General features: G+C 41.5%; 1 protein-coding gene across 1 annotated transcript in view; it reads left to right on the forward strand.

Annotated features, from left to right (window-relative positions):
- The window catches only part of LOC118342382 (protein MTSS 1-like), a gene marked incomplete in the record, with an annotated part of 59313 nt that overhangs the window by 2028 nt on the left and 44263 nt on the right, over positions 1–13022 (forward strand). Inside the window, 2 exon segments of the mRNA XM_035680895.1 lie at positions 8502–8563; positions 11170–11243. Coding sequence (XP_035536788.1) covers positions 8502–8563; positions 11170–11243 — 136 coding nt within the window.

The following is a 13022-nucleotide window of genomic DNA, read 5'->3' on the forward strand; positions in this document are numbered from 1 at the left end:
TTGTAGTCTACAGGTTTAGTGTGAGTGTGAGTGTGTGTGTGTGTGTGTGTGTGAGTGTGTGTGCGGTTGCAGGGACAGACTTGTTCACATTGTGATGACTCATCCCGCATTTAGGACAACAGGCCGCGAGGTTCAGACTGACTCAGGCTCTGCTGAGGGTTGACTTTATGTGCAGGTTGTGGTGAACGGTGACGGTTAGCCCACAGTGTCCTCACAGGTAACAATACGTGTGTGTTGTTGGGGGAGGGGCACCGTGGAGTCACACACACACACACACCTGTTTCCGTGGTGACGTAATAACAGACAGGTGGTTTCTAACAGGTGTGGTTGGTTTACAAAGGGAGGTCTGGGAAATCTGCCACACCCTCTTCCTCCTTTCTTCCTCCGCCAGTTCTGTCCTCTTTCCTCCCTTTCCTCACCCTCCTCTTCCTGCAGTCCTGTTTTTCCTACAGCATGCCCCACCTCCCTTCCCCTCCTCTTCTTCCTCATGCAATCTTCCAGCCCTTCTGCTCCTGTTTATTCTCTTTTTTTATTGTCCCCCTGCCTCTGCATCTTCCTCCTCCTTTGCTTCCTCTTCTACCTCCCTGTAGTGTTTCTCTTCCTTCCCCCCTTTTCTCCTCCTCCTACATCCCCCTCTTCCTCATTTTCGTTCTTTCTTTAAGCATCCTTCCTTGTTGCTGTTCTATCCCTTTTCTTTCTCCTTCAGTTTGCTCTCCTTACCTCTTCATCCTCCTTTGTGTCTTTTATCTTCTCCTCCTCTTTCTCTCCCCTCTCCTCAGTCCTTTCTCTGCTTTTCCTTTTTTCATCTCTCATGAATCTCTTTAATCTCTTCATCATCTTGTGGTAACATGTAACAAGCTGGTGCTCCTAATGACGTTGACAGCAGAATGAATGAAATGCTTCCCCAGTGATGTGTCTGTAGAGATTCCCACCTGCTTTCTAACCTGTTGTGTTCACAAACATGGCCGCTGCACATCGGAGCTGCGAGGGATGCAGCACTGTCAATGTGAACAGAGTAGACTTGTGTTTTAATGTTTTATTCATGAAGAAGATATTTCAAAAGAGCAATTTATGGTTGCAGAGCTCATTTGAACTACTTTATATACTGTTGGGTAGTTTAATCTCCAACAATGCATCATATTTTATGAGCTCATCACAGGTTCTGTGTGTTAAATCTTAATCTAACTGTCAGAGATAAAAAAAAAGCAGATGAAAAAGCATAAAGTAGACTTCCCCAAACAGCTGTTCCCATACCATTTTTTCCTTCCCGATACGATACCTGAACTCTATGTATCGGCCGAGTACCGATCTCATAAGTGCCTTACAAACAGCTGCTCCTGCGCTGTATGAATGCTGTCGTTGTTGTATGTTCTGGCTCAGATTGGTAAAACATGAACAAATGCATACAGAGAATGAATACCACAGAATTTGTACTATTATCAGTGTTGACAGTCACATTGCTGAACTTTAGCTAGCTGTTGGTTAATGTTACACTACTGGAAATCAACTCTTTTTCGCTGCTTTATAGCCACATAACCCGCCCTACTCTGCCTCTGATTGGCTACTACTCGTAGCCTTTGTTGGTTTGGGTTGGTTAGGTTTCGGTTAAGAATATCAGAGTAAGCCGATCAGACTAGGGCAGGTCATTACTTCGCCATCCCGGGTAAAACAAAGGCAATGATGGGAAATAGCCGCTTCCCAATACTAAAGCAATCCAGCATTTTAGGCAGTACCGGAGGCATTTCCAATACTGGTATTGGAACAATTCTGTTTTCAGCGGCGGATTCATCCACATTTGATTCTCTAGTGCTTATTTGAGGCAGCAGGATGGTGTACGTGTGACTGAGTCAAAATAAACTGCATGTCACCCAGTGTGGCTCACTGATGTGTTTTTAATAGCTGTTGGACAACAATGGATGGCACCGAGGATGAAGATATATATACCCACTTACTCACAACAATCACTTTTATTTTCATCTTTAATTGCTGACTGAATAATTGAAATAAAATGCACCTCATTGTAAGACCGCCTGATGTTTTATTCCTGCACGTGACTCGCAGACAGCCAGACGCAGGTTCTCCCTTGTTAGCATAAACGTGTGGGCGGAGAGAGATTTCACTGTGTCACTGTGGAGGAGACTCCACTCTGATGCTTCTAATTGTGTTTGTGTGTGTGTGTGTTTGGATATTCAGGCTGCGGAGTCAGGTGACTCATTTCACCCCTAATCCTTATGTTTAATTAAAGGAAAACAATGAGAACATTTTACAACCACTGGGTTAATGACTGCAAGTCAGAATGCCTGCTTGTCTGTCACTAATAATGTCACTAATAATTAAGTAGTTTTTTTACTCCTCACACAGTCTGTCATTTAGGGATGAGATGTGAAACAGTAGTAGATTAATAGCCTTTTTCCACTGCGGGAACGTAGCAACCTGTAACACGGGGCTTCTCCAAACATGTAGGAACCTGTCAGGCTTCGGTACTAGCGTCTCCCTTGCTTGCACTTGTTGAATATGTTGGATATATATGGCATTAGCAACACAAACGTTTGACCATCTACAGCATTTCCATGTGCCGTTTGGTTCCCTTGAAAACCCTGAAAGTCAGAGACTAGTTTTCCAGTCATGTAAACAGAAGAAGAAATTGTAGTCAATAGACCTTTTTCACAGCAACCATTTTGANNNAGGGTAAACACAGGTTTTACCAATGATACTAATTAAGGTTCTGTTCCATTCAGGTCAGACAGAGTGAAGGGGAGGACATGTTGGCTCACTGGAAAAGGCTCTGCTACACTAAATTGGACAAAAACTCGATATTGTTTGTGTTTACCCTACTATTTCATGTAAAATGAAACTGCTGTGAAAAAGGTCTATTCAAGAAGCAATAAAATCAGCTGTGGTGATAACAGCCAAGGGCGCCACGAAGGCAAGCTAACAAAGACGTCCCATAAACGACTGTCTGTCCTGTATCGTCAAGTAAAACGTCCTGGAAAACGTCCTGGAAAGGTCCTGAACAAATGAGGTGGCACTGATATAGGCACTGATTTTCTTTTATGTTGTAATTGAAGATTATTTTCATTGCTTATTAATCTGTTGTTGTAATCTGTAATCAGTTTCTCTATTTATCGATTAGTGTGGTCAGTTCACTGTTTCCCAAAGCCCACGGTGACATCCTCAAATATTAAACCTTTGTCGTCTCACCAGCCGTGGTCTGTTACTCTGTTAAGGGCCTGATGTAACTGCGCTATCATTTGTAGCCTCCTCCATCGTTTTCATTTCCTCGCCAGCAAACACACATTTCCTCCCTGCAGGTCGGCTACACCTGCAGCCAGTATGTCGGAAATCTGTATGTGTTCACGTACTGTGGAAATGTGAGTGTGTGTGGCTGTGCGATGTTCATCATCCACACATCATTGTGCTGGTTAAATTGAAGGAGACACATTACTGTTGATCCGTTTAAGTGGAACCGAGCTGCATGCTTTTCCCCGGAGGAGAAAGTGGTTCATCCTCTTCACTGTGAGCTGCTTTACACCGAGCTTCACATCCGCCTCTAAACTGTCTTTCATAGTTTACCCCTGATGAATAGACGCTGAACTGAAGGTTTACTGTTGCTGCTGTGGATTTGGAACAAGCACACATCAGTGTCCTCACAATGTTTGTGATTTTTGGCCACTGATGAGCAGAAACACTCTCAGAAACACTTCATCCGAAGGTTTTACAGTTAATCTGTTAACGTAGTCATTGGACAACAAGTTTAGCTTCTGTTTTGATTGAGCTAATAGGGATCCTACAAAATCCTACACATCCAGTAGACACAGAGGAGCATTATTACCCGGTTTGAGTTATGTTTGCATCCAATATTCACTCTCTCTATAGCTCTGCTTTGATCTCCACCAACTCCTGAGCACGGGCGGATAGAGAGATATCCATGCAAACAATCACATATATCAATATTTGCTTGGAAAAGCCCCCAAATTAAGATGTTCTAACACAAAACACATTACATTATTGTGGCACGTTGGTAAAGCATTTTAGGGGTGTAGACTAGTCAGTCACAAGTTCCCAGAGTGCAAGGTGACGTCTTCAGATATTAGGTTTTGTCTGAGCCACAGTCCAGAACCATAAGATAGAGTTTATAATAAACACGTAAAACATCTGCAAATCCTCACATGTGAGAATCTGGAACGTGCGGTTTGTTGGCATGTTATCAAAATTGTGGGCAGTCAGTTGACTAATTGGTTAATCCACTAATCGTTTCAGCAGTCATTAGATTTATTGGTGGCTGTAAAGCTCAGATTCTACTTTCTGTGTCGACATGTTCCAACCTATGACCTCTTTGAGTGTACACTCAGGGGTCATAGGTTTCCCAGAACAGACATCCAGTTCTTCCTGTGAGAGACAATTGACAGGAAGTATTACTGTAAACATCAAACCCGTCAAAAAACACACTTTCTTAATTATGTTGTCTTTGAAAACAACTGTGATGCTAAGTTATTGTAGCTTTTTTGACCCTGTTGTGGTGTGTGTGTGTGTGTGTGTGTGTGTGTTTAAAGTAATGCTGTTGAGCGCATTAGCTGAATGCTAATCACCATTTATCTTGGACTGAGCCGTCGTCTTAATCACCTCTGAGCTAAAATAATCCTGCTCTCTTTTTTTTGGGGGGGGGCTGTGCATCAGTATCGAGATCGTCATGGAAACCTCACGGAGGGAGCTGCTGTATCGGCTTTGGTGCCTCGGCCAAATGGGTCACTGTGTTGTTGGTTTTATGTTGTGTGCTTGTTTGTTGGCATTGACTCTCTCTGAGTCTTTCTCTGCTCTCTGATTGTGATTTACTGTCTGACGTCAGGGGCAGTGTTTCTGGTTTTAAGAGGTGAATTCCGCCGTTGGGTACTTGGTTGGACTTCGTTGATATGTTATGCTGGAGTGTCGGGTGCGTTCACCAAAAGTGGGCCTTTTTTCCAGTAAATGCCTGAGGACACTACTGTAACAAGTATTCACTCACACTATCATAGTTTTGTGAAATGGTATAAATCTTCTTAACATATTCATATACACATTTGAAGGGAATTCATTATGATTTGAAAGTTATAGGCTGTCAAAGGTTGAAGGCAGCTTGTATGCTGATTTAGAGGCAATATATCCATTCAATTATTCTATTATTAAGTTTTTATTTATTCAAAGTCCAACTGCGTTTCTTTTATTACATTTTGTTATATTTTGTTAAGATGTAAATATTGGCTAATCAATGAATAGGCCACATCTCTGAACCTTTAAATACATTTCATAGTCAATACATGATAAATATATATAGATGTACAGTAGAATCTTTAAATAAAACACTTTACACACAACAATGTCTGCAATGGCTGGCTATTTTTTTATCAAAAACACTCTCATGTCTTAAATAACAGCCAGCAGCCCGTTAGCTTAGCTTAGCACAATAACTGGAAACGGGGGAAACGGCTAGCGTGGCTCTCTCCAAAATTGACCTACAGCACCTCTAAAGCTCACAAATGAACACATTATTGCCTGTCCGTTAAATCTGTCCAAAAAACCGAGGTGTAAAACCAAGAATCCACTGTTTTTAGGGGGGGGCTATGTGCCGGACTATTTCTTGGCTGCGAGCAGTACCGTTCTGGAGTCTCAGCTGGTTGCCTGGCAACGCTCCTTGGTGACCAGTCGGCACATAACCCCCCCCCCCGTATAAAACTACAAACTGCCAAATTTTTACACTTCAGTTTTTGTGCAGATTGAACAAAAGAGGTACAATGAGTTAATTAGGGAGCTCTTCCTCCGCTCTTTTCAGTCTTTATGCTAAGCTACAAGCTAAACTATGAGAGTGGTGTTAATCTTCTTGTCTAACTCTAACTCTCGGCAAGGCGGCGAATAAGCCAATTTCCCAAAATGTCAGACTATTCCTTTTAAGGTCCAATTCATCTGCCAGACCACTTTGGCACCACACACATGCCAAATGGGGTGTGCCGAATTAGCCACGCCCACAGGGATGACACACTCGTAGAAATGTTAAATGACAGCGTCTGTGGTAAGATTTCAGCATACAAAAATCAAATGACCAAACGAGGCCACACTTTCCCCTCATCGGCAGCACCACATGTAGCATCCATCTTTGTGGATTTATGGATTCTGCCCATGTAATCTCACCATCCCCAGTTTGAGTCTACACATTCACATTGTGAAGTTTGGGGAATCAGATTTGTGTTGTTATCTCACAGATAAAGAAAAACCCAAACAGGGATTTCTCGTTTTAAAGCCTGTGCAGTCGCTCACAGAGCCAAACAAACAGAGGATTCCTGAAGGACCAGCAGGCTGCTGCTACTGCTGCTGCTGCCTCCGGTTGTTGCCACGGTGACAATTTATGTCCTCAGTGACTGATTGATGCAGCGGCCCTGCCCTCGCCTCGGTGCGAGTCCAAGAGAGGGAGAGGGAGAGAGAGAGAGAGAGAGAGAGAGAGAGAGGGGATGTAATGAGATGTGGGTATATATACAGTGGAATAGAGAGGACATGATGAACGAGTAATAGAGAGCAGGCAGATGAAATGACAGTGCCTGAGAAAAATTAAAAGATTGAGTGTGTGTGCATCAAGGACAGAAAAAAAAGAACGAAAAATAAATGTGTGTGGAATATGAAAGAGAGAAACAAAGAAAGCAAATGTGTGACACAGAAAAAATTGTGTGTGTGTGTGTTTGGGTGAAAATGGATGCACGTGTGACTCTCCCCTCCCCACAAATCCTTCTCTGTCTGAAGCCCCTCTGCAGCTGCAGCAGCAGCAGCGTTACCATAGCAACGGTAGCCAGGCGATGACGCTGAGCATCACTCTCGCAAACAGAACAAGGCCGAACACACCCAGCTCAGCTCAGCTGGGCTGTTGGAGGGGAACGACGGTGACGCTGACAAAAGGCGACGCCCACAATGTGCAAAGCCCTGACAGTCCCAAGAGCATCTCGTGGTGCATTCAGGTGCTCCTCGGATGGTCCTATTTCCCAAGTCTGGAAGTTGTTCTTTCGTGCTTTGCTGCGTTCATGAGCTTTAAGTCATAATGTGGAAACAACGGCGATAAAGAAGATGTTTTGTATTTTATTGCTCATTGCTCATTAGCTGTTTCCAGTGTTTGTTATCAGAGGTAATAATGAATAACCTTTCAAACTCATATAGTCACTAATCACTTAATGTGGACAGCAACTAACGGTTACAACCTAATACCATATTACAAATTACATGTGAGCAAAACATGTATATGCAATATGTAAATGAATAAAAGATTAACCCAACTTTTGTCCAACATGTTTCTGCATGATACAACAAGAGTTGTTGTTCTGACTTCAGGGGGCAGTCACCATTATTCTGACACCACATGAAAGCAGGGTTAATACAATACTCATACTGTATGCCATTTGTATGATGGCTACAGCGATGTCCACATACTTTTAGTAATATAGGGTATTATTTCTGCAACACTTATAATGTAAGGAAGTTATCTTTATTCAGGGATTTTAGTACACATAAAAATAAAATACCAAAACAACAATGTATAATGCTCAGTGCTTTGGCTGTGGCAGAGAGAGGTTGATTCATGTTGCATTGCACTGTGAAGTAATCTTATGCTTCCCCTGGATATAATATAGTAATAATATAAGTATATTATATACAATCTGTACAAAAGTGGCCATGGCCAAACATTATTTTCATACAGAGGACATAAAAGTCGATTTAAAGTGTCTTTTAATTCTAGGACTCTTGTAGTATTTTACAATGTGGTTTAAAGTAGTTTATTTAAATTGGTGACACAGTTCTGAGTCTACTCTACAGAATCCAGTGAGTGAAGGTGCCTCAGATGTTTCGCTGCAGTAGAAAAGCCCCACCCACCCCTAAAAACATCAGGGGACTCCTGCTGACATTAGAAGCGTACCCCAGTTTCTTCTGTCTTTGTGTGTTTGGCTGCAGCGCCTCAGCCTACTTTCTGAACACACATCCAGCAGTACCGCACTGCAGCGTTTTGGCTTCTCACTATTTGTATCTGTCTCACATTAGACCCAGTCTGTGGACCCCAACTGTATTTGCATGCCTGGGGGCGCTCGTTTGGCTTCCTCTAGTTGGGATGGGGTGGGTGGGGCATATGGATCGGTGGTATTGATCTGTCTCCTTGTTGTCTGTTGGCTCACTGCTGCATCCCAGGCCCAGGATTTATGTGTTTTGGTCGAGCCTGACGATCCGTACATGAGCAAACTTTTTATGAGGAGGAATTTATTTGGCTGTATTATAGTTGAGTGTGTGTATATTTAAGATGAATAAATATGAAAAGAAAACCCAAACTGTGTGTCTGATAGTGACCTTATTAAGGGGACAATGATTAATCAACACTACATGCAGATTTTAAAAAACCTTCCATAATAAGATTTTTATTCTGTGTTTGTACATTCATTGTAAAGGAAAACGCTGTTTTCATGTAAATTCTCAGCCTTCTTTTCTCTTTCTCCCTCCAGGGCAGTTACCCTGTCTGGGACGACTTCATCAGCAAGGCCAGCAAACTACAATCACAGCTCAGGTAACACGCACACGCACACACGCACGCGCACACACACACACGCACACGCACACGCACACACAAACAACAGTGGCCGAGAGCTCAATACACTTCAACTTGAGAAATCACATGCAAGTAACCAGCTTCACCACTTTAACAACACATGCATCTCATTAAAAAAAACAACACTTCAGAAAGGGGAAACACAAGGAAAAAAAGTGACACTTTTACCAACAAACAACACAGATTATAAAGAAACAATGTGAAAATACTGATCGGACAAGTTTTTGTGGGAGATGTACAGTTCATTTAAAATAAGACGCAGGTCCCTTTGACAGCCTGCTGTGGCTGCATGTTTCGACAAATAAACTACATCTGAATTAGACGCCTGGTCTGGATTTTATAGAAATTGTTTGGATGTATAAAACCGCTTAAAACCCACTGAGTCGCAGTGTCGTACCCGGTATCTAAGCTGCTTAGATTGCCTACACAAATATATATGTTTAACATTTTGTCAATATGGACAAACTACACATTGTTATATAAAATATAATCCTTCAGTTCTTTTTATAAAAACCATGAGCACCAACAAATGGTCATATGTTATTCGGTTGTATGTTTGTACAAGTAATATCGACGCCAGTTTAAATCATCATTGCTGATCAACAGTTTTATGCAAATGTAATTGAAGGACTGTCCCATATAGAGGCGAAACATTGCGATACTCAAGCGGGTCGAGATTTCCTTAGACCCCTAATCTCCAGTAATATTAAAATCACACAATCACAGTAGTAAAAATAGAATAAAGCTTGTAGGCTTTTTTCTGAGTTTGCAACGCATTTATGTATTTGTGTTGTCAGATTTGTAGCAAACTAACATATTTAGCAAATAGATTTCCATTAAAATGTCCCGGTTATTTTGGTTAATGACGAAAAGAGACAGAAAAGATCTTATTGCAGGGCTTATTACAAAAGTCAGTTTTTCACTTCTTGAATAAATCCTTTTAGTCTGAATCCCGATAAGCCTCGCTGGAACCAGAGCACTCATGTTTCTTCGTCATTTCCAAAAAAAACACATTCATAGACCTCTCGTACAGCTGATATTTGCACTTGTTAGCAGGAAAAGCAGGAAGCGGCTCTGTTCCACCATTAATTCGAGGCTTCAGAACAGCTCTTTATAAACCTGCAGGTGATGTTTCAGATGCCACGTTCATGTTTTTCTGCAGAATGTGTTAAAAACCGACACTTTCGTTTCTCGTTTCTCTCATTGATGTTAAAAAAAGGGAAGTGTGTGTGCACAGGTATAATACACACAGACACACACATGTTGAGAGTCTGTATAACCTGAGCTCATGAAAATCCAATCAGTCTGTTTCATTAAGTGTTTAAATGTCAGGCTCACCTCTCCTGTTCTGTCGCCTCGTCTCCGACACCCTGGTTCACTGGCTCTGACACACACACACACACACACACACCCCCACTGAAGGTTACACACACACAGACACGTAAAGAAACATGCACATACAAATGTACACTTAAACATTAAATCATCGTGGACAATACCTCCACACGCATACACTCACGCCTTCCAGCCATTAACCACCCACCAACATCCACCTTTATACACACACACACACACACACACACACACTACATGCACACACACATGTGCACAACTCAATTAACCTTCTGCGGCTGGCAGAGATTAATGATGCCACCATAAAGTCATTATCAGTGCGATGGATCAGCAGCAGCCTCCAGAGATTCTGCACTGGGCCAGAGGTCACCAGAGGTCAAAGCTGATTGCAAACACTCAGAGTGCATCCTTCCTCCTCCTCTTCCTCACCAAACCCCATCTTGGCATTTTAGGCAGCGCTTCTGTATCTGGGATTAAAGGACCAAACCTTTGCTTAGCATGTTTTGTCCCGTTCTCGATACTTTCCATTACCAGCGATCTTCTGCCATACTTTCCATCGATTTCCTCCCTTTCAGGCAGCTATTGATTTCAGTTTAGGATGACATGAAAAATCTACTTTCAGAGACTTGAAATTTGCTTATATACATATCAAGATCAAGGCTAGACATTAAATTAATGCAGTTGAGTGTGGTCAGTGAGATGTTAAAATAGGGTCTGATAACAAGAAACACTTGGTAGAACAGACAGAAATAAGAATGAACCTGCAAATATGACTGATTATATAAGGATTAGAAGTTAAATGTATAATATTTTACTATCCCTGAATATGACACAATCCCACAACCAATTAGTGGACCAAAAACTAGAATCTTATAAGCATATATATAAGTTTTTTTTCCCCGATCCAAGAAAAAAATGTAATACTGAGTTTCTGCCGTACTGAGGTCTGATCAGTTACTTGTATTTCTGAAATGCTACAGTTATCACTTCAAGCACATCAAAGCTCAGATTAGCTCTTATCAATTCCACTTAGTGCAGCATTGACTTAAAACTGGAACACTCAAAATTAACAATATCGTCACAATGCCATAATGTCAGAATAACAACCTGAGCCTGTCAGTGGCAAAAACAAGTGTTCTAGAGATATAAGATATTAAATATATTTTAAAATACTATTTTATATGCAAACCTTCCTCCGTTGTGTCTTCCAGGACGACAGTTGTCGCGGTAGCAGCCTTCCTAGATGCCTTCCAGAAGGTGGCCGACCTTGCAACTAACAGCCGAGGTACATGTCAACATGTCTGTCTGCGTTGGTGTGGGTGTTCCCTGCTGTAAAGTCTTAAAGCTGCTGTTTGTGGGTTTTATGATCAGAAATAAAACTGTTGGCGATGAAGTTGAATAAATGATTGAAGTCGTTGGACCTAGCTGGTGGCGGTTGTTGTCGTCGCTGGTTGTGTAGTTGTCGACTGCAGCATTTGTGTGAAATATTAACATAATCCAAATTATTTTTATTTATTTATTTATTTATTTATTTATTATTCTAGGCGGAGACAAGAAAGCCTTATATATGTTGCATAGTTGCCAAAGTTTGGAACCATGACCATGTTGTTGAGTACTTGAATTGTATCATATAAAGAATGTTGTTTGGGCCTATTTGATCACTTTAAAGTTGTATTTTTTTTATTGACATTAATTAACTCAATTGACGGCCTCAAAATGTCTGCAAACTCAGCAGCTCTGTGATTTTGTGATGTTAACTGGTTACAGATTAGTATAAGACTGTAACATCTAGACCTTTATGCTGATAGACGTCATTGATATCAAACCATGTGCCGATGGCCACGCCCACAGGAAATGACGCAATCCTGCATGAGAATGGAAGTCTCTGAGGCATATAATTGGAGTTTGATCTGAACACTCAGTGATCAGCCTCTGGCTGTGGTTTGAAATCGCAGCAGTCTCAGTATTCTGGGTTGTTATTGTTGTGAGGCAGTTTGCACCTTTCCCATTGATTTGTACTTTTCCATTATTGACTAATGATCAGAGGTGGCTGTCTTGCCGATCGGTGGACTGGAACATCAATAGAGGTCGCTTCCTGGATTGATCAAATGAAGCCTTGATGGGCAGCTCGCTTTGTTGTGTGTGCGTGTAGGTGTGTGTTTAATGTTCTTATTTCAGTATAACGTTCAGTTTTTATTATTTATTTTTTGGACTCAGTGTATTTTGTTGTGGAGAACTCAATCTTCAAGCTCGACTGTGTGTGTGTGTGTGTGTGTGTGTGTGTGGGTGTGTCTGTGGAGGGATGTAGGTCAGCTTCCTGTCGAAGTGACTCGCTGTCACAATGACAACAGTAGCCGAGGAAAGAATCAGTCAATGCTGTGATGATTCTAGGGCTCTGGGTCACAGCCGCTCTGTAATTGACTCTGTGTGTGTGTGTGTGTTGCATTAGCTGTCACACCTGGAGCAGTGTGTAGAATTATTGGTTTCTTTCAGCTACTGTTACAATTAGAGGTTTGTAGAGGCACACCCCGACACCCCCGACTTCCTCCTCCACTGAGCTTCTCCAACCGTGTCTTCTACTAATACTGTAAAGTAAAGTACTAATGGTTTCCCCAATTATGTTGTGCTGACAAATGTAATCGTTGGCTGGATTGTGTTCAGGCTTTATCTGCCACACTAGAGTAGATAAATGTAACAAGCAGGCTTTAACATCCTTCCTGTCAGATTTAGACCAGGTTGGAGCAATGGTTCTCATACTTTTTTCCAGTTTATTTGCTAACGCACACTTTCTTAAATTAGTTTTTTTGTTAGAAATATAAAATACAAGTGCAAGCACTTGGTGTATGTGTCTTTTGGTCTTTATGAATGGGAAAACACTTAAATGCTACATTTTACATATTTAGAATCACTAAATTCATGGCAAACTAAACGTATAGTTGCATTGAACGGCTTCTTTTTGATAAGTTGCACTTATAATTTAGTGAGAAACTTGATTTCAGTGAGGAAATTCTATCATTCTTAGTGGCAGGCAACAGCAGTGAAATGTGGTTTATTGAACTTACAT

Source organism: Morone saxatilis, unplaced genomic scaffold (genome assembly GCF_004916995.1).
Source record: "Morone saxatilis isolate NCDOM2014 unplaced genomic scaffold, NCSU_SB_2.0 Contig9, whole genome shotgun sequence".
Lineage (NCBI taxonomy): Eukaryota > Metazoa > Chordata > Actinopteri > Moronidae > Morone > Morone saxatilis.